The sequence below is a fragment of the Aspergillus uvarum genome (assembly GCF_003184745.1).
Source record: "Aspergillus uvarum CBS 121591 unplaced genomic scaffold BO82scaffold_13, whole genome shotgun sequence".
NCBI lineage: Eukaryota > Fungi > Ascomycota > Eurotiomycetes > Eurotiales > Aspergillaceae > Aspergillus > Aspergillus uvarum.
The window spans coordinates 468,423-488,307 of record NW_020291310.1 but is presented as its reverse complement, the minus strand read 5'-3'; the positions used below and the strand labels follow the sequence as shown (position 1 = coordinate 488,307).

Below are 19,885 nucleotides of genomic sequence, written 5' to 3'. Positions count from 1 at the left end.
AAAGATTCGGGACAGAACAATCAGTTTCAAGCCGTCAAGAGCTCACAGTGGGAAGAAGAGCGACAATTAATTCAGGTTGTTAGGAGAGCAAGTCGGGAGAAGTGAAGCAAAAATGTAGTGATGAGCTAGAGTGGTGGAAAATAGTCCTGAAGAAGGACTACAGAGCATAATGGATGGAGGGGAGTGGAGGGGACGGAAGAGGGGAGAGAGGGGAGTTGAAAGAGTGGTTGAAGAAGCAAGTCGGGTTTAGTTTAATAATAATAATAATAATAATTAGTTCGTAGATAGTTTAGTTTAGTAGTTTAGTCTACTTCAGTTGTGAGTCGGCGGAGCAGAAGGAACAGAAGGAGCAGCAAGAGTAGCAACAGCTTCCCACCGTAGGTACTAAGCCTAGGAGTCTAGGACTATTCAAGACTCTAGGACTGACTCTAGGGAAGACTAGACACTGCAGTAGGTCCAGCAGCAAGCAGCAGCAAGCAGCAGCAGGTAGCTTAGAGAGGCTAGTCCAACAAGCAGCAACATGAAAGCGGGGATCACCAACGTCAAATTCTTTGGTTGAGGCTCCACCGCCGCCGCAAATGGTCAGTGAGTCTGGGACCCGACGGAGACTGCTGGACACAAGTCGGAGAGTCTGGGACTCTGTTCTTTCTTTCAGGTTTCTCTCCGCCACTTAAGGTTCCACACTGTCGGTACAATCAATGCAACCAATAATCCCCCCCCGTCCCATCCCTCCCCCCAATTCTACTGTACAGTAGAGTATGGTCAAGCAAGCCATCCACCATCTTGTCGACTCTTAAGCAATTTGCCTAGAGTAAGCAGGTGCGGAGTTGTGTTCATGTGGTGAAACATGTGGCCTATCTTTCTGGAACAGTCGGGACTTCTTCTTATCCACTGCCGCTGCTGGCGGCAGCATTAACACAATCAATAAATCATGGTGACGGTAAGCAATCATTTGATAAAGCGGAGACCATTACCCGTTGCTCTCGTCACTTCGTTTCTGCATGCTCTTCGCTTCTCTATCTTTGATGTCTCATCAATTTGGCACCTACATTTTCCCTACAATCGAGTAGATCTGACTAAATTTTGTTAATTCATTATGCTGCAAGTAGATCTCAAGTCCTCTCATCATCAACGGCCACCTGCAGGTAGCGATCAATAAGCTGAGAGCACGACCTCTTACTCAGAGAGGCAACACCACTTGTTTGACCTGTTTGTTTGCCGCTTTATGTCACGGATTGGGGACCGCTTTTTGCAGGCAGCTCATCCTGATGCCATTCATGGTATGAGTATGAACAGTGAGCATCAGAGCGCGATTTACAAAAAAGCTCCCAGAGGCTGCATGAGGCATAGTTAGGTTTGTTTGTTGCTGTGTCGCTGGATCGTTGGATTGTTACACTTCACCAATGTCCATTCCCACGTACTGTACCCCTCGTAGCCAAGTCACCTGCATTGCTGAACTAAAATGCCACCTGACAACCTTATCCCCTGCAGCGGGAATTATGCACCACCCTAGGCTGATCAATTTCTGGTACTCAAGCTCTGATTCCAACCCAGCGTTGATGCAGACTCACTTGGATTCAGTTCACACAAACTGGTGCATGCGCATGTGTATGTGTCAACAACAGAGCATAAGTTACTGTGGCACTTAACTAAGATCTCCATTGCTGACGTGACTAAACGGGTCAGATGATGCCTCATGCACAGTGGTTCAGCCAACAGTCCTAAAAGATGATACGCAGAGGACTGACGCTTCTGCTTGCTGCGATGGGAACCAACGCCAATTCAAAAGGCTCAAGTATGCTTTAACCTCGAGCTGCCTGTTCAGATTTCTAATACAAAGCCGGGGGAGTGGAATTCACAAACGAGCTAGCACTTCCACTTCTAGATAGAGCCAACACGGTCATGATAATAAATACAAACTATATGACAAGTGAAGCCGAGTATTTAGCACTCAGTTTCAGCTATTACCTGAATCAATGCATAGGGGGCTTGCCGCCCGCTCTCTCGAGGCATAAGATCGCTTCGCCCTCGTCAATATATAACAATGATTCTGATAGCATCCGTGTCATCAATGGTAGCTCCATCAAGGAACATCATTAACGTACACAGAGTTTGCTTCCCCCGAGAATAGACCCAAAAGAGATTCACTGGTGCTTGCTTCCAGACAAATCCTCAATTTCACCATGCATAGTAAGGAGTGGTCGAGAAAAGCTATCTGGAGGCTCCGTCTCCGGGCCATAGCTGAAGTCTGACATGATGCGGCAAATCATGGAACTGTCCTCCGAGTTTTGACAATCCACCGCCTCTTCATTATTCGCATTCGTAGGGTCGCGCCGTGGCACCTACCGGAGCGGGAAGTGTCCTTGCTGTGCTAGGCAAGGCAGTAGGTTTGAATATATATCCAAAGAGTCTGGGCCCGTGGCTCTGATGCCGAGCTTTCGTATCGGAAAGAAGGATTGCGTGATCTTCAATGACATCACTCGGCCTTCGATTGAGGTTTGCCCATAATGAACTTGACATACGCGGGCGGGTTGCCCTTCAAGTATGCAAGGCTGTCTTGAAGCAGTCCGTATGTCAGGCCTAATTTCAGACCAAGTTTGGCGGTGCGGGCTGCAGTGTAGACATCATGTCGGGCTAGAAAGACAGGAATGAATTAGCTGGTAATCTCAAGAACGCCGACGAGATTCAGTAACAGACCTAAGAGGCTGTAGATGCCCGAGAATGACAGGCCTGCTACAACCGTTGACAGAAAGTCCCGTTGGCCGTGTCGGGCATTGTCCACGATATCCTCAAAGACGGTGAAGACCATAGCACTGCCGCCTAGCCTGGCTCCCATTCTAAATCCCTCTCGCATGCCTGCGACGGTAGCAACATATCTCCGAGTCTTGTGGTACTGCCACCACGCCATTGAAGTCAATGGCTGTCGATGAGCGTTCTCCGCGCGGAAACGATAGGCCGACGTGGTGTTGCCTTTGGAAAATCCGAGACACAAGCCTACGCCGAAGGCAGTAGCACCTGTGGCCATCATGCGCCTTCCAATACTTACTCCTAGTCTTTGATATGGATCAACACTAAGGAGCTCCTCCTTCATGGTAGCGTAGGACAAGGACTCGGGCGCGTCTGATGGTTGCTCGACATCCATGCTGAATAAAAGATAAAAGTGACCCGTTGGATTCAAACTGATTGCGATCCAAGTCAACGATAGACAAGGCCTGGTATGATTCTGTCGATTTGGTGTGCAGTGGGGTGGGAGAGAGTGTCGCTGTCTCTGAACGTGGGTTTTGATGTGAGGTGAAATTGAAGTGCCGAACTCAACTTTGGGCGGCTCGCCGAGCTCCGAACTCCAAAGGCTCCGCAGTCCCGCCAAAGCTCAGCCATCAACTTCAAAAGCACTAAATCAAACACCATGGTAGGTACTGCCTCGCGCTGATCTCTGAACATATTGAACCACTCTGATTCATCTATCTACAGCCTCAGCCCGATCCTCTCAGCTGGACTTTGTTGTTCAAAAAGCACAGAACGACCGTGCTTCTGATGCTTCCTGCATCCGAAACGGTCGCCGCAACCAAAAATGCATTGCTTCGGGCCCTTCAAGCGCGGGGCCTGAGAGATATAAATGGAGATATCGTTCCGGGGGACGCTTCTGAGATTGAGCTTGGAGTTCCGGTAGACAAGAACGACCTGGAAAAGGGCTGGACGAAGCTTGAGGTTGACCCCGCCGACTTCGATGTTGCTGATGCGCCCAAACGAGGAGCCGGGAAGAAGGCAGCCGGTTCGCTCACCTTACTAGCTGCTGATATTAAGAATGGACAAGCAATCGCATTCAGGTTCCGGAAGACTACGCCCGACGATTCTGAGAAGAACGACGAGTTGGCCGAGCTAGATCTAGAAGATCCAGGATGGGATGTTGTCCTCCCTAGCTTCGAAGACGAAGACGAAGACGTCCAGAACTGAGTGCTACCCTCAACCGGAAATAATGAAATGAATGACATCAGGCCCTTCTGTTAGCCGCGATTGAGATCCAATATACCACACAGGTTGCTACAAGGACAAGCGAGCCATGACCCGAACCATGTTGACGGTCTTGTGACCTTAACTTGAATGCGATCTCTGGCCAACAAGAGTACTCTTTGGCTTGCATCTACGTTCTGTGGAAGCGCGATACGATGAGCTATCTATGCTCTTGAGTTACCCTGGCGCTTGGCTCATATCGTTTTATAGCAGACGGCTCTAATAAGCTTCCGTGAATATCACTTTAATAAGATTCTTAGTGTACAACCATATGCTTGTTTCTTACCTCATTCCCTGGTTGTAGTATGATTCACTCCATCCCATGTTGATAGAGGAGTCTCCCACCTATTGGGGAATACTTCCTACGACCTTAGGACTGTATACTCGCCCGTCAGATGGTCCCCATTCAATACCTGGCTCTGGCATGCAACTGCTATCAGCTCATAGCTCAGATCCGTAGTAAAATGTAGACGAGGATTCCGACATAATAATCTCAACTGATCATGTAGATACCCGTCTCTAGCCGTTGCATTGAAGGTGGAGAAGATGGAACAAAAGTGCGTGGTAATAGTCACCACCTGGACGTGCTCTTTTAATGGCTGTCGGCTAGGATATGTGAGGCGGTGTGAGAGCCCCGCAGGGACACGGCAAGCCTACTTTATCCACACGTCCCCCGGTTGCTAGGAGCAACAAGGCGGTGGAAAACACGTCAATGTCAACAGATTGGCTGAAGGTCGAACTAGTGCCAATGTCACTCAACAGGGGAGACTTTCTGGGGCCGTCTTGATCAATAGGTCCACACTCAACATTCCTCACTTCCACGTTCTGTGCACCTAATTTTTCATCTCCTCGTTGTTCTTCCTTCTTCGTTTGCCTTGTTGACGGTACAGGGCGTCGCTCCCCTGGATAGCCGACCTCCGCGTTGAATTACCTAGAGGGACGTGACGCCTCTGCGGTGATAGTTGATTGCATTATTTCAATATGGCCGACGCTTCTTCCATTACTGTCGCGGTCCGGGTAAGGCCGTTCACAATTAGAGAAGCAGCGCAACTCTCGAAATGTGAAGACGGCCCATTGTTCCTTGGTGACGGGTCACTGGCGGCAGCGCCGACACCCAAGCTCAACCAGAAGGGTCTTCGATCTATCATCAAGGTCATTGATGATCGATGCCTGTAAGTAGCACAACTTACCATGCGTGGCCAGTGTTCATGGGATGACTGATCTCTGTTTCGATTAGTGTTTTCGATCCCCCAGAAGACAATCCTGTCCAAAAGTTTTCAAAAAGCGTCGTACCAAACGGAAAACGCGTCAAGGACCAGACCTTCGCTTTCGATCGAATCTTTGACCAAAATGCCTCTCAAGGTGAGGTATATGAATCGACAACGCGCGGCCTCCTCGACAGCGTACTAGATGGGTACAATGCTACTGTGTTCGCTTATGGTGCTACGGGCTGTGGAAAGACCCATACAATTACTGGAACCGCCCAGCAACCGGGCATCATTTTCATGACGATGCAGGAGCTCTTTGAGCGTATCGATGAACGATCAGACGAAAAAGCAACCGAGATCTCGCTCTCCTATCTCGAAATCTACAATGAGACAATCCGTGATTTGCTGGTGCCTGGAGGTAGTAAAGGAGGTCTGATGCTTCGGGAGGATTCCAACCATTCCGTTTCGGTGGCTGGCTTGTCGAGCCACCATCCGCAAAATGTCCAGCAAGTGATGGACATGATCATGAGGGGCAACGAATGCCGCACCATGTCGCCTACGGAGGCCAACGCTACGTCTTCGCGCTCGCATGCGGTTCTCCAGATCAATATTGCACAAAAGGATCGGAATGCAGATGTGAACGAGCCCCATACAATGGCCACATTGAGTATCATTGATCTTGCAGGTAGCGAGCGTGCCAGCGCTACAAAGAACAGAGGAGAACGACTTTTCGAAGGCGCAAATATCAACAAATCCCTTCTTGCCCTCGGAAGCTGCATCAACGCGCTGTGCGATCCCCGAAAGCGAAACCATATCCCTTACCGAAACTCGAAACTTACCCGGCTTCTGAAGTTCGCGCTAGGCGGTAACTGCAAGACGGTGATGATCGTCTGCGTTAGCCCATCAAGCCAGCATTTCGATGAGACCCAGAATACTTTACGCTATGCTAATAGAGCGAAGAACATACAAACGAAAGTTACGCGAAATGTCTTCAATGTTAACCGCCACGTCAAGGACTTCCTGGTGAAGATCGATGAACAGATGGCGTTGATTAATGAGTTGAAGGCTCAGCAAAAGAACTACGAGAAGGTTGCGTTTGCCAAGTTCAGGAAGCAAACCGAGAAGAAGGACGCTGTCATGCGAGAAGGAATTGCTCGTATCCGCAACGCTTACGAACACTCACTGCCAGAAAGGCAGGAAAGGACCAGCAACATGATCAAATTGAGACATATTAGCCGCCGGATCGGACTGCTCTCATCTTGGATCGCTGCATTCGATCATGTTTGTGCATCCTCCGAGTCTGAACAACCACTATCCAATCTCAGAGCCATTCGCAAGACAGCACAAGGAATCTTTCTCGAATTGGAGAGTAGCAGGCAACACTACCATCAACGGTTAGCAAGGTCCACGTGGGACCGCAGCTTGGTTAGTGCTGTCGAGCATGCCGCTCGTCAGCTCCAAGAATTCAACTTCAATGACAATAGCGACGTCGACAATATCCATCGTGAAGCGGAGTTATTGCGAGCTAATACGGAGCGCGAGGCTCTCTCCGCGGTTGCTGAACAAGACAAAGCTGGGGACGCAGCCGCCGTGCAAATGCTGCTTCAGGCTCAATTCGAAACGATCTCTGAGATTGAAAATATCATGGAGATGAGCGAGGAAGAGGCTGTCGAGACAGGTAGAAAGATTCTTGCCAAAATGCTTGGTTCCTGCTCTACTTTGACATCTAGCCTGGTCAAGCCTGACGGTAGTGTTCCGTCTCTCTTACCAGCCAGTCCCATTAAGCCTATGAGCTCTCCCAAGCAAAAGAAGAGAGTTAGTCTAGCCGCCGCACCGCCCATCGGTCGACTCTCATATGCACCTGTGGTCTTGACCCCAGCAGCACCACCTTCCCCTACCAAAGGTTCTCCTAGACGCCGCAAGCTGAACGTGGGAAGGAAGAGCGTCAGCTTTTCGCCCAAGAAAGCCCAGCCGAAGCCGATCATCAAAAGAAGTGTGCGGTGGAGAGATGACGAGGAAGATGGTGCATTGACGGAAGTCCAGAAGACCCCTCAGAAGCCGGGATTGGCACCAGTACCCGAAGCCAGCCCTGGCGAACCCCCATTGCCTCGAGCATCTCCTATTCCGCGCGGAATTCCAGTGCCCACCCGCAACTTCAGCCCGTCAAGCGCCTCGTCCCCAATCTCGGCTGTACCAGAACCCACGTTGAACATCCAGAAGAACAGCAACCGCTTCAAAACTGGGTTCCTGTCGAAAAAGCCCGGTAGTTCGCCAATGGGACCACCTCCCACGTCCACACTTCCCCTGTCCGACAATGAAGCCTCTCCCCTTCGGGACATTGAGAACAGCAGCTTTTTAAACCGTTCATCAGTCGAGCGCCCCTCAAGAATTGCTGTTCGCACGCCAAGTGGAAGCTACTCCGGCAGCCCTGCATCAGACACTAAGAGTGCAGCAAGCTGGAAAGCAAGCAAAGATGACGCTATCAAGATAACGTCTGCAATGAGGCGCATCTCCGGAGGCTCGTTCGGAATCGGACCCTCGGCTAACGCACTCCGCGTTCACCGTCGCCGAAGCCCAACAGCTGTAACTTATGGCAGTTCTCCCACAGAGAATACCATGTTCACAGCTTCACAGGCAAGACGGATGGTTAAAAGCGAGAAAGAGGATACCAAACCTCGTGTCTTGAGTCCTCGTGCTCTTCCAATCATGAAGAATACACAACGCCGGAGCACATTGGGTGGAGACATTCGCCCGCGGGATATCAGTCTTACCAGTCGTGATGCCATAAGGCTCAGCATGGTGGCAGCCCCTTCCCTGGAGAGACCTCCAGAACATGTCTACCCCGGCAATGGATTTGGTATGAGGTAGATGAATTGCATGTGAAATTGTTTGGTGTCATTGCATTGGTGATTTGGGTTGCTGGTACGGTGTTTGGGAATAGATACCATTTGCTTTCTTCCATCCTTGAAATTAAGACCGCACAATCCGCGACTCGGTACAAACTTTATATCATACTTCTTTTCAGCTTGAAGGGGCCTGGGTTCCATCCAGGGCTTGGACAAACATCGTCGGTCATCTTCTGACTTCACTGTTGATGGTTACATGCTTTCATTTTCTTTTCCCGCGAGTGGTATATTGCTCGGGATATGTACAATAACAGCTTGCTGCAAGTTTTTCGTGGCTAATACGCTCCTACAAGAGGCCGTCAATCAAGCCCACTACCAAGAAAGATGATCATAATCACTCCATTAAGTGCACAGATCGTATCATAGACAAGTTAGAGATGATTAAGTCGTACGCATGTGGCCACCAATCTTATGTCATGCGCGGAATGACGCCACCAGAATTGGAGTATGACAAATTCACAATGGCGAGTTCCCGAGACCACATGGTGAGTAAGAGAGAGGGCGTACTTTGCTTTGTACAATTAAAACATTCCAGACTCTTATTCCGCTGCAACTGTGTTCAAATTCTCTCCACTACTTGCTTGTCCTCTCTAGTTGACAAGAAAACCAATCTCGGATTTGGAGAAGGGATTTGTCAGGCGCCCCTCTCCGGCGGAAACCAAAACCTCTCATGTGGAGCAGGAAGCGCAATCGCATAAATAATTATTGATGGCCTTTGCGGCGCCCGCTTTTGGCTCGACTTTTTTCTCTCGAATTGCCCGTCAATTCTCGACCAGCTCACCTTTCCTGGCCTTAACCACTCCGTCCACCTCGCGCACCATGTCGACCAACACGCAGACCGCCACGGTAGCCGCCGGATGTTTCTGGGGTGTGGAGCACCTCTTCCGCAAACACTTCGGCAATGGAAAAGGTGTTTTGGAGGCCAAGGTCGGCTACTCCGGCGGACACAGCGCGAATCCTTCTTATCGTGCTGTGTGCACGGGGGAGACTGGTCGTAAGTGAACTCTTCGAGCCGAAACGGGTGTTGTAGGCTTTCTTGAGTCGCACGGAAATTGACCTTTGGTTTACTTTGCAGACGCCGAGGCATTGCAGATGACGTTCGATCCCTCGATTGTCAGCTACCGCGCCCTTCTAGAATTCTTCTACCGCATGCACGACCCCACAACTCTAAACCGTCAGGGCGGCGACATTGGCACGCAGTACCGCAGCGTGATCTTCACGCATGGCGAGGAACAGGATCAGATTGCTCGTGAGGTCACGGAGAAGGTCTCTCAGGAATGGTACAAGCAGCCGGTCTCGACCGCAATCGTGGGCGCGGGCCAGTGGTGGGATGCGGAGGATTACCACCAGCTGTACTTGACCAAGAACCCTGATGGTTATGAGTGCCCTGCTCAGTATGTGGAACTCTTCCCCTTGCGCCACGAGAGTACTTTGCTAATCGATCGTCCTCATTTGCTAGCTTCGTGAGGTCGTTCCCTCCGCTTTCTGCTTGACTCGCGTGTAAGATTTGAGATATGAGATATGTTGCCATGCCCAGTCGTATGAGATAAGTACTGTCAGTTCAGCTGCGCTCAATTGAAAAGGAACCTGTGGTTCGTTTGTCATTCTTTGGGAAGGAGGTACCCGTGCCTAGCTGCTACCTTTAGGCTTTAGTTATGCTGTTAATGTCCCCGTCGAGACGGACTGGTGGTCAGCTACTCAGCTTGCGAACAATAGTAGAGTACTGGAAGATGCTCGTGATGCACGGTGAACCCTGTAGAGAGAAGCTTTGATCTGGGTTGTCTGTAGCACACTGATGACAATGCCGCTGAGTGCGATTTCAGCCTGTCTCCAGCTTCAAAAAGGCATATCGTGCCCGGGCAAGGTAGACATACTGTAAAACAGGCTGGTTCTTATCCTTACTCTTCTGAGAAGAGCTTGCCTTGGCAATATACCCTTCAAGCTGGCGCACCTTCACTTGTTCATTCGTGTTGTCTTCGTCTATCAGCTATATGGTTCAAAGCTGCTCTCACATTTCCTATGTTAACCTGAAGAGCGCGTCGGAATAGAGCAATATAAGGCTGTCCTGTACCATAGGTTCGATGTCCGAACAAGGCAAGTCTGATCAAAAGAGTCTCCGATGTACCCAAGAAGTCCAACTGTAAACGGTCCATGAGAGTCCGTAGAGCTCCGCTGTAGAGATCAGTGAATAGTCCGGAATATTCCTCTGGTTGTGAGGTATTCACTGCGCGCGTACTCCCTCCATATCAAGAGCCAGCCTGTTTCCCTCCCTCTCCCTCCTCTCTCACCTCTCCCTTTCCTCTCACTTCCCTCTTTCACTTCCTTCTCTTCCCTTCTTCTTCTTCTCTTTCTTTCTCTGCCTCCTCTGCCTCCTCTGCCTCCTCTTCCTTCATCTCTCTCTTCATCTCTCTCTTTCTCTCTTCCTTCCCCACCTCACCCTCACCCACCCTTCCTCTTCCTCTTCATCCCCTGTTTTGAATATCTTCCTCATATCTAAAAATCCTCAGTTCCTGCATCGCCCTCAGGGACGTGTTCGCTTTCTGTTTGTTATCTTTCCTGATAAAGTACATCTGCCCAGACTGTCGGGGTTTCTCTAGACGGCAGCCAGTGTACATCACACCAGTCCGCTGACACCCACCTTCCTGCCAAATCCTCTTGTGTGGGTGTCCTGGACTCACTCCGGTCTGGAGCTTGGATTGGACTCATCGTCCATCTTTGCCTTTGGCTCTTCGGCTTCTTATTTCTATACGTCGACGTCTTCGTCGTTCTGAATACCCTCGGGAAATACTTTCGTATCTCTTATCTGAGGATTTGACAATCTGAGACCACTTGAATAAAGTCTCAAGCCGACTTCCCAAGGTATGTCATATCGATTCCACGCGACTGACGCGTACTGCCGCTGATCTAAGTTAACACGCATGGGCTTCGGTGTTAGGATACATCTCCTGCTCATATACTCCTATTACCCGCATCTGTTACCTTTAGTAACGTGCACACGTGTGCTGTACGTCAGACAACATGTCATACGCTGTCAACACAGTTGATGCTGCGATGGCCGAGGCCCTTAGACATCTGAGCCAGATATCTACCTATGTGTGTGCATCGATGATGAAATCCTTGTTGGTGAAGCAAATCACTAACCTCGTCAGTTTCGTGATCGCCAAAACAACGCTGATGTCGCCAACGATATTGGAAGACTGAGCACCATGATCGTCATCAGATTCTCTGAAGGCATCATGAATGTCCCAGCCACGGAATTTCTTCTGGTACCGCAGGCAAGAACGCTCACTATTGTTGAGATTATAGCTGCAGCAACGCTAATTGAAGTAGACCGGTGATAACAATCAGAATGACGTCGAGGGTCAAGCTGTTGACAACCCATCTCAGCCCACAGCGGCCTCCTCATCGCTTAACGAGGCTCAGCAGGAGAATCACCGCAGCCTTGTCTTGCAGCAGGCGTCGATGCGTGACAGGCAGCTTCTTCCGAATGGCAATTGGGCTCGAGTGGTTGGCACAGTGCCCGAGGCTTCCACTCAGGCCCAGGCCCAGGAGCTAGTGCAGTATATGTCACCCGCGTCCTTGACTTCGAGTGCTCTGTCTAGACAGAGCCAGAATAGTGAAGAAGAGGCCGAGTGCCGAGAGTTGGGCAATGCTTCACTCAGTCTCAATCCACACATTATGCCAAACCCAACTGAGGCCAAGGCCGGAGTAATCCGCATCTATGGCAAGACTGCCAGAGAGCATACTTCCTTTATTACCACTCGCATCCACGAGGGTGCGCTGCTCGAGGTTCGCGTCGAGGCCGACGATAGAACTCGCGTGACCTTCCAGCTTGCAAGCGCGGCTGTCGAGTTTCTGAAGTCCAACCGCGAGATGCAACAGCTGCTGGGTTACGGTCGTTTCGGCACCGGTTATCACGTTGAGCTGGCGGAGATTGTGGACTGGAATGATGACCTCCGCCGCATGAACCAGCCGATCCGTGAGCGTCGTCGCCTCTCTTTCGCCAGAAAGAGACTTTTTGCGGAGGGAATGACTCCTGACAAGTGGAAGCATGATATTCGCCAGCTGGCGGGGCCTGGCGCTATCGACTTTCTTTGGGTTTTCAATTCTGGTAACGGTAAGTGAGCAAGCTCGTACACGTTCTTCACCCGCTGACTGGCTTGTAGCTACCGCTGTTTTCAACAGCACCATTGTCGCTCGCCGCGTGCTAGAGACATTCGAGAATTGGAAAAACGGCCGCAACGTTTACAGTGGTGTCTCTGTGACCTACTCTTCTGATCCCTGTGAGAAGGAGCTCGCCTTAGTTCGCGAGAGCCGTGCCAACTTGGGCAGAGGCTATGTGAAGCGGGTCATCCGCTGACTGAACATGTCCTTCATCTGAGTGAAATTATCCCATCTAGGTGGTGATTGAACCTGGAGGACAAAAAACATCATCTGTTCGATATGGATTTACAACATGCGGTGCGAGAATCTTAGGGTTAAGCACGAAAAAGAAAGGACTTAAAAAAGAAAAGAAAAAAAAAAAGGAAACAGACTTACAGTGCAGAACAGGAATCTGAACCGTTTGCTAGTTGAAAGTCTTGTATGGAATGTTTGTCCGGATGCTGGAACAACGTGGCCACCTGGTGCGCGCACGCACGATCCGGTCCGGGTTGCAATCCCAGGATATCGACAGGCGCACGAGCAGTGGTGGGATTATTCCTTTTTCTTACAGGGGTATCCGATCACTGCATGTTTGGATCCTCGCTCCTGGACGTGTTGCTTGTGCCAAATTGTCTTTTACTTACATTTACATCTACGATAGTACAATATCCCTTCATGGAGGTTGTTACTTGAAATGTACGAAACACAATGTAGCAAACCTTGGTCTTCAGGGTCTGTCAAAGTAGGCAAGTAGGCGAGTACCTGTAGATAGAAGCAGTAAAGTTGCTCGCGAGTATTCTGTATTCGGGAATGAAGTTGTCGTTCAAAGGCAGGCAATTGAGTTATTGCTACTGTAAATTTGCAGATGTACTTACTAACAAACGCCTTGTCCCGATACTGTACGCACGCGCAAATAGAATCTGAGAAATTGAGATAAACATCGCCCAGGAACCTAAATTCTCTAGAGCTATCCTAACAAAGGTCCTTCCTATCAGCCTATCTTGTTTAACCCACATATCCCAACCTTTATTGACCTTTTCAACTGGAGTAGTGGACGGTACTCATGTAGTATCGATCAACGGGAGTTGCAGTACCCAAGCGGATGGCTGCTCTGTTTGGTGGAGGGAACAATGGCAAAGCACAGATCGACATTACCCGATAATCCTACTGCGTGACCCTCCCCTCCCTCTTATGCATTCATATCGGTCGATCCCCCTTGCTTCCCTTGCTTATCAACATCATCATAAAGAAGAACACAAGCAAGAACAAGATGATTGTTTGGCGGTGGGTGGGTTGGGGTAACTTATACTGTAGAGGTGTAAACTTTGTATAGTTTATGGCTGGGTATATATAGACTTGCAGTCCAAGTGTACCGTGTATAAGAATGTGACGGTGTTTCCTCCCAGCCGGCGCTGGATACGCCTCTCTTCTAGATCAGAAATAAGTTAAATAGTTTGTGTGTGACTGCAGAGGACAGTATATGGAAGAGACAATTGATGACTGGTTAAAGTCAGTGTTATACAAAAGCATCGCGTGTTGGCTGTAGGCAGAAACTGAACAGAAGAAACACAGAAGTTATCCGGTGCACGACAGTAGATCGACCAGAAAATGTATAAGCCAAGAATATCCAAGGCTGATATTCCCCTGAGCACAGCTACCGGTAAACCATCGATATGGGGCTTCATTTGTATTTTTTTGTTTACGGGGCCGAGAGTTCGCCAAGGAATCACGAGAGAGATATGAACCCACACCCCTCCAGGTGGTTTTTCTGAACCCCTGCATTTAGTGCATCTAATCTGCAAAGCATTTACTGAGTCAAAAAAGGGGGAGGGGATTGGGGCCTGCGATTGGTAGCTTGGGGGATGGCGGTTCTGGCGAATAAGGTTCAGTAGATGGAATACTTACTGAACACTGCAGGAGAACGGGTCTTATCATAATACCGTTCATGGAGTAGAGGCTGGATGGATGTTTGACTGTTTTCTTTCGAGAAGGGTTCTTCTACATCCGACAGACAACAGACGATTTTGACAAGTGATATGTGGATGGCGGACGGTGGATCGGGAATTTTTGTAGAATTGATTGGTGATTAATTGCTTTGGCTTGGGGGTGGTTTCGGTTTGATTGGGGGATCAATTGATCAAATAATGAACGGCGGGGACTGAGAGAGAACAAAAAAAAAAAAAAAAAAAAAGAAACCGTTGGACGTTTGTGACATGGAATTGTGCGGTTATTGCTGGGTTGTAGGATGGTTGTTTCAGATGTTTGGGGGCTCAAGTCTTTCTTAGACTCATTAATTGTACTCCGTGCCGACCTTAGCAATTGGAATGAAAGTCTTCTTTGTGGTCTTCTACTCTTTGTGATCCTTGAGAATTGTCCGTCGGTCTTGCAGGACATACATTCCATGGCTGACGGGGCGACGGACGAGAGATCCTAAAAATAATCCCCTATCTAAAAACACAAAGAACCCAAGAAACCCAAGAACCGTGGAAAGGACCGGAAAGAAGTTGTGACTTTCCCAGACTAGCTAAAAATGAGTAATCTTGTCTGCCTACCGTAACCTATGGTCTATCGGTAAGAAAGAGAAGGTAGAATCCACTTTGGTGTTTTCTTGACTTGGAATAATAATCAAACCGGAGTGACGAAGGATCAGTGTTGATTAGTGAGGGAGAAAACAAAACACAAGACTGGGTGTATTGTGGTTGCTTTGCCTCTCCTTCCCCCCTTACTAGAGATAAGGGCCGGGCGGAGCAAGCGGCAAGGTCGTCGTCGATCGGGGGAGGGACAGATGGGGTCCAAGGGACCCGAAGTTGTAAGTAGGTTAGTGACTGAGGTAATTGGAATGTGCGCGTGGAACGGTCAATGTGAGGGAGGGTGAGTGTTCGACATCACCGTGGGCGTCAACCTCACCACGCAACCGGTCAATTTGTTTCCGATGAAGCGGTAACCCGGACCGAACGCCATTTGAGATCTGGACTTTCTGATCTAAAATGTGGTTGTGTAGGCAAAGTAGCTAATAGGGCATGACATGATGTCAGGTTAGCTTCAAATCTAACCTACCGTTCACAACAAACCCTCTGAGTGTTGTCGCCTATCTCGCAGTGCTTTGGGGCACATGTCAGGTGAGAATGGGAGCAAGAGGTGGGTGGGTCAGTCCGAGAGCAGGGCTCACAGCGCGTGGGTACCTGAACTGTGAGCGAGTCTAAGACATTACTTTGTGGGCGTTCAAACCATTGATGACCGGGCTTGAACCAGGATCGGAGGTTCTCCAATTTGGTTCATTTTGGCTCAATAGGGGAACAACGAAGGCATTTGATTGGGTTTAGGTTTGAGAGTGGCGCAAGTTGACAGTTCGAATTATGGGTAGCCCGGACGCAGAGAAGAGGGAGGAATACTAGACGAGGTAGGATCAAGCGACTTGATGGCGTCGCGAGGCAAATGCTATGTAGTAATAATGAGCCAGTCACCGGTCCGTTCAGTTCAAGCGGAGATAAGAGAGTCAAAAGCAGCGAGGGATGGAGAGGGGGGACCGACCCCGAAAGGGACTAGTAGTGGAGAATTATCCCTCGGAGGCCGAGGGGAAAAGATGAAAGAGAGCCCTGAGCCGAGCGAAAGAGGGTCCTGGGGAAATTCAGGGAAAATTACAGAGTACAGTACAGAACGATTCAGGGCCTAAGGCATTCGCACCTCGTGGCCCAGTCAACCAGCATACCACGCTTTGAATGGTTTTATGCTGCCGTCACCACCTCTTCGGAGGATTCATTCAGTCATCCATTCTTCAAAGACAAGCAGGGGGGTTACCCAGGGAGATCATTACGTATTGCTCTGTCAAGGATGTCGCTGGACTCTTGGGGTCTTGGACTCTTGGAGGATGTACTGTACTGACTGACTACTGAGGAGTTGACCAAGGTTACTGAGCCACTAGCTCGGCAACTAGCGTGGCCATGCAGTGTTAACGCATCCAGCAAATCAATTAGCCTTTGCTCATGTACACACGGTACGAGACTACGAGTACTTCCTTCCACATCCACTTCCTATATATGATCTCTCCCTCCCTCTTTCCCCCATTCGGGAGGTAAGCCTCGTGGTACACTTCGTTCGCTCTTCGCGGTTTCTCTTCGCCTTTCGACTTCCTCCTGTTCCTCTTCTCTCTCTCTCTCTCTCTCTCTCTCTCTCTCTCTCTTTCTCTCTTTTCCCTTCGTCTAACTCATTCACTCGCTTTCGACAACTACTACTACGACTACGACTACTACTATCGCTCACATCCTGACCCTCTATCTACTATCCCACTAGTGGCAGCTCACTCCCGAATCGTCCCGTGATCCCTCATTTATTGGCGCATTCGTTGCTTGGTCTTGGTCGAAACCGGTCGTTAATAATATACTGTATTTTTAAAAGGGAACTGTGGGGATTTTGGGTAAGTTCCTTGTTGCTTTCCGTGGCTCAGGAACCCGCTCTGCATCAGACGATCCATCAATGAACGATAAGACATGTGGTTCCCGTCCCGGGCACAACAGTTTGGCTAATATATTGCCTTGCCCTCCGCGCTCCCCAGATCTGCAGTGATTCTCGATTCCAATTCTTCTTCCACTCTCTGTCTTCGATTCACCCTTACTTGTTGGCCGCCTTTTGGTCTCACGAAGCTAGGACTCGTTGATTCTCGCCAATATGCACATCGTATCCTCCCTATTCTTGGCCTCGTTGGCCGCCACATCCGCCTTGGCTTCCGCTCCGACATGCAGCACCAGCTCGCAATGTCCTGAGGAGTACCCCTGCTGTTCGCGTAAGTGATTCTGATCAATCTCCGGCCCTCACAAGTCGTTGCTGACCGTCTTAACCAGAGTACGGTGAATGTGGTACCGGCGCCTACTGCCTGGGTGGATGCGATCCGCTTTCGTCTTACTCCCTCGACTCCTGCGTTTCCGAGCCCGTGTGTCAGAGTAGAACCTACACGTGGGACAACCTGGACAAATCCGCCTTGAACACCAAGTACCTCGGAAACTCTTCCGAGGCCGACTGGGTCTACAGCGGTTACCCTAAAATCGAGGACGGGAATCTTCTATTGACCATGCCCAAGAACACCGTGGGCAGTCTGTTCGCCAACAACCACTACGTCTGGTATGGAAAGATTTCTGGCAAGGTCAAGAGCAGCCGTGGTAAGGGTGTTGTCACCGCCTTCATCCTGCTGTCTGATGTCAAGGACGAGATCGACTTCGAGTTTGTCGGTTCCGACCTCGCCAATGTCCAGACCAACTACTATTGGCAGGGTGTCTTGGATTGTAAGTTGTCCCCCGTGGCCTACACGAGTCCGCTTCTGACATTCGATCTCTAGACAACAACGGAGGGAAATCCGCTGTCAACGGCAGTGATACTTTTGACGATTGGCACGAGTACGAGATTGATTGGACCGAGGATGCTATCACCTGGTCTGTGGATGGTCAGGTCACCCGCACCCTGACCAAGGAGTCCACCTACAATGCAACTTCGAAGTCCTACAAATACCCTCAGACACCTTCCCGAATGCAGCTGTCATTGTGGCCTGCAGGCCAAGCCAGCAATGCGGAGGGAACAATCCAGTGGGCTGGCGGTGAGATCGACTGGGACAGCGAGGATATCCAGGACAAGGGATACTACTACGCCACCTTCGGAGACATCACTGTTGAGTGCTACGATGCCCCAAACGGTACAGTCTCGAAAGGCGACCAGTCTTACGCGTTTGTCAACGAGGATGGACTCGAGAGCTCGGTCGTGATTACCGACAACAGCACCGTTCTTGCCTCTTTTGGCGCTACGGGCCTGGATATGGATCTCGGTAGCAGCACCACTACCAATACCACGGGCGACAACAGCACGGTCCCCGAAAACCGTGGAGGCTCGGGCAATGAGCCTGGAGCCACGAGCTCAAGCACCGGCACCGGCACCGGCACTGGCACTGGCACCAGCAGCGGTAGCTCAAGCGATTCGACGGGTTTCAGCCAGGGTACCTCAACCGACACAAGCTCCAATGGCGTCGCCTCTCCAAATGAGCGTGTTCTGAGAGGCTCCTTCTTTGCCGCATTGGTGGCAATTGTCGTTTCGGTCACTCTATAAACAAAGTCAACAACCTCCGTTTTCCCCTTCTTGGACATTCTTATTCATATATTTGCTTGACTCTTACCTGGCTCGAAATACCGTCACTCCTTTTACGACTTCAGCGTACCATTCTTACCTCTTGATGCTTTATACCTGGCGCACTGTTCGCCCTTGTCTGTTCAGACCCCCTTACTACTATTACTCTTTCCCAGTGGATGTCTTGACGTTTTTTAATGATCGCGCATCGGAGGTTGCGTTCCTGTTTTGACGTCATGAAAATGGCTTTTGAAGACCTTTACTTAATACCCTATTTTGTTTCCGTATTGGCGTGGGCATGCCGGTTGGATGCTTTTGATGTGCTGTGCCGTAGATAAGTCCCTTCAGGTCAATAAGTCACACCCTTTTTCAGCGTATTATATGCAAATAATTACACCAATCAGATTTCAAGGCGTTGGGTCGCATTGCGTATCAGTCCGTACAAGTGATTTCTGTATCCTCTGTGCGTTCTACACAACCTACCAAAGGGACGATGCCCTGTATGGGAGGTTATCATGGAGGGGGATCAAGAGAAAGACGGTTCTGCTTCATCCCAGAGCCCCAGACAGGCAGCCATAAACAGTTAGACTTACCCACGGTGACATTTCCAGTGACCCCAACTCCAGCCTCCACTTCTATCCTCCTCGACCTAAAGCCATCCTTGGCGTACACACCCACTCACCTAGGAATACCAGCCATGCCATTCCTTCCCTCCATGCATCCATTTTCCCCAGCCCATGATCTAAATAGAGATCCATGCAGCAGCCGACCTATCCTTGCATTTGAAGAACCCCAACCACGCACATCACCAAAGCTTATTCCTCAAATTCGGCACAAAAGTCCACACTGTATCGCGTTGCTTGATTCGGCTATGTGATCTTTCGATGACGGTGCCCGTGTACCGCGATCAATGAGGGTCCGTTGCCACTGATCTAGCTACTCATGATTCTGCTCGAATCGCATCGGTTTTGGTCCAGTTTCACAAACAAGGTATAACAAGGATGGATTGGATGGAGCTGAGCTCTGGGAAAGCCTACTGTAGCAGAGATAGAAGTACATGAAGGGAACCTGAAGCGGTGAGCTGGGGCGGTGGGATTGGCTACTAAGTAGTTGTAGATCGTAATGAGGTTGATTCTGATTGGTACCTTCGGACCATCACCCCCCCCCCCCCAAAAGCTGAGGGCTGCGCTGCAAAGAATTCCAGGCTCATGCTCATGCTCATGCTGTTCATGCAATATTCGATTGTAGACGACTATGTAGGAGAGATTTACCTAATTATGAAATGAGACAGACCGATTCGTCCTGGATGAATGTGGTCGTTGTGGTTATGATCGATCCCCCCGCCCGGACGCCAGAATGACCATGCAAAAGTTGTTTGTCATGACATGACGGTTAAAGTAACAAGAATGTGAGGATTATACAATTGCCTGTTCCAGCCGACGTTAAGCCTAGTGCGCACCACCGCAGTTGCAGCCTCCCTCCGTCAGCGAACGCTTGAACTCGCCATGGTAG

The 19,885-nt window shown here is 49.9% G+C and overlaps 8 protein-coding genes across 8 annotated transcripts; 6 read left to right on the top strand and 2 right to left on the bottom strand.

Annotated features, from left to right (window-relative positions):
• Window positions 1-733: 733 nt before the first annotated feature.
• On the top strand, window positions 734-1,326 carry BO82DRAFT_352458 (uncharacterized protein). The gene is made up of 2 exons (XM_025634691.1): window positions 734-940; window positions 1,110-1,326. Exons 1-2 carry the CDS (start codon window positions 932-934, stop codon window positions 1,284-1,286), a joined length of 186 nt encoding a protein of 61 aa, XP_025494267.1. The 5' UTR covers window positions 734-931; the 3' UTR covers window positions 1,287-1,326.
• Window positions 1,327-2,476: 1,150 nt separating this feature from the next.
• BO82DRAFT_400104 (uncharacterized protein) lies at window positions 2,477-3,142 on the bottom strand (the record flags this gene model as incomplete). Its single annotated transcript, XM_025639161.1, has 2 exons — window positions 2,477-2,634; window positions 2,698-3,142. The coding sequence occupies 2 exons, from the start codon at window positions 3,140-3,142 to the stop codon at window positions 2,477-2,479; spliced, it is 603 nt and encodes a 200-aa protein (XP_025494266.1).
• A 200-nt stretch (window positions 3,143-3,342) lies between these two features.
• BO82DRAFT_305596 (uncharacterized protein) lies at window positions 3,343-4,260 on the top strand. Its single transcript, XM_025632223.1, has 2 exons — window positions 3,343-3,409; window positions 3,472-4,260. The coding sequence occupies exons 1-2, from the start codon at window positions 3,407-3,409 to the stop codon at window positions 3,952-3,954; spliced, it is 486 nt and encodes a 161-aa protein (XP_025494265.1). The 5' UTR covers window positions 3,343-3,406; the 3' UTR covers window positions 3,955-4,260.
• Window positions 4,261-4,992: 732 nt separating this feature from the next.
• BO82DRAFT_330835 (kinesin family protein) lies at window positions 4,993-8,433 on the top strand (the record flags this gene model as incomplete). The annotated part of the gene is made up of 2 exons (XM_025633114.1): window positions 4,993-5,183; window positions 5,249-8,433. 2 exons carry the CDS (start codon window positions 4,993-4,995, stop codon window positions 8,085-8,087), a joined length of 3,030 nt encoding a protein of 1,009 aa, XP_025494264.1. The 3' UTR covers window positions 8,088-8,433.
• Window positions 8,434-8,833: 400 nt separating this feature from the next.
• BO82DRAFT_278326 (peptide-methionine-S-sulfoxide reductase) lies at window positions 8,834-9,592 on the top strand (the record flags this gene model as incomplete). The annotated part of the gene is made up of 2 exons (XM_025631223.1): window positions 8,834-9,119; window positions 9,201-9,592. The coding sequence occupies 2 exons, from the start codon at window positions 8,834-8,836 to the stop codon at window positions 9,590-9,592; spliced, it is 678 nt and encodes a 225-aa protein (XP_025494263.1).
• A 401-nt stretch (window positions 9,593-9,993) lies between these two features.
• Window positions 9,994-10,364, bottom strand: BO82DRAFT_31677 (uncharacterized protein). The gene has a single exon (XM_025632593.1). The coding sequence runs from the start codon at window positions 10,276-10,278 to the stop codon at window positions 10,087-10,089; it is 192 nt and encodes a 63-aa protein (XP_025494262.1). The 5' UTR covers window positions 10,279-10,364; the 3' UTR covers window positions 9,994-10,086.
• A 779-nt stretch (window positions 10,365-11,143) lies between these two features.
• Window positions 11,144-12,485, top strand: BO82DRAFT_410787 (uncharacterized protein; the record flags this gene model as incomplete). Its single annotated transcript, XM_025639774.1, has 4 exons — window positions 11,144-11,218; window positions 11,275-11,418; window positions 11,474-12,242; window positions 12,292-12,485. 4 exons carry the CDS (start codon window positions 11,144-11,146, stop codon window positions 12,483-12,485), a joined length of 1,182 nt encoding a protein of 393 aa, XP_025494261.1.
• A 4,081-nt stretch (window positions 12,486-16,566) lies between these two features.
• On the top strand, window positions 16,567-18,791 carry utr2 (putative cell wall glucanase (Utr2)). Its single transcript, XM_025634690.1, has 3 exons — window positions 16,567-17,048; window positions 17,107-17,544; window positions 17,598-18,791. The coding sequence occupies exons 1-3, from the start codon at window positions 16,934-16,936 to the stop codon at window positions 18,353-18,355; spliced, it is 1,311 nt and encodes a 436-aa protein (XP_025494260.1). The 5' UTR covers window positions 16,567-16,933; the 3' UTR covers window positions 18,356-18,791.
• Window positions 18,792-19,885: the final 1,094 nt, after the last annotated feature.

What these genes read in the sequence shown, in the direction of transcription:
- BO82DRAFT_31677 (XM_025632593.1), bottom strand. Translation starts at nt 10,278, where the DNA reads ATGGACCGTTTACAGTTGGACTTCTTGGGTACATCGGAGACTCTTTTG.
- utr2 (XM_025634690.1), top strand. Translation starts at nt 16,934, where the DNA reads ATGCACATCGTATCCTCCCTATTCTTGGCCTCGTTGGCCGCCACATCC. An exon ending in GGAGTACCCCTGCTGTTCGC is followed by an intron (nt 17,049 to 17,106) that starts GTAAGTGATTCT and finishes CGTCTTAACCAG; the next exon opens with AGTACGGTGAATGTGGTACC. An exon ending in TTGGCAGGGTGTCTTGGATT is followed by an intron (nt 17,545 to 17,597) that starts GTAAGTTGTCCC and finishes TTCGATCTCTAG; the next exon opens with ACAACAACGGAGGGAAATCC.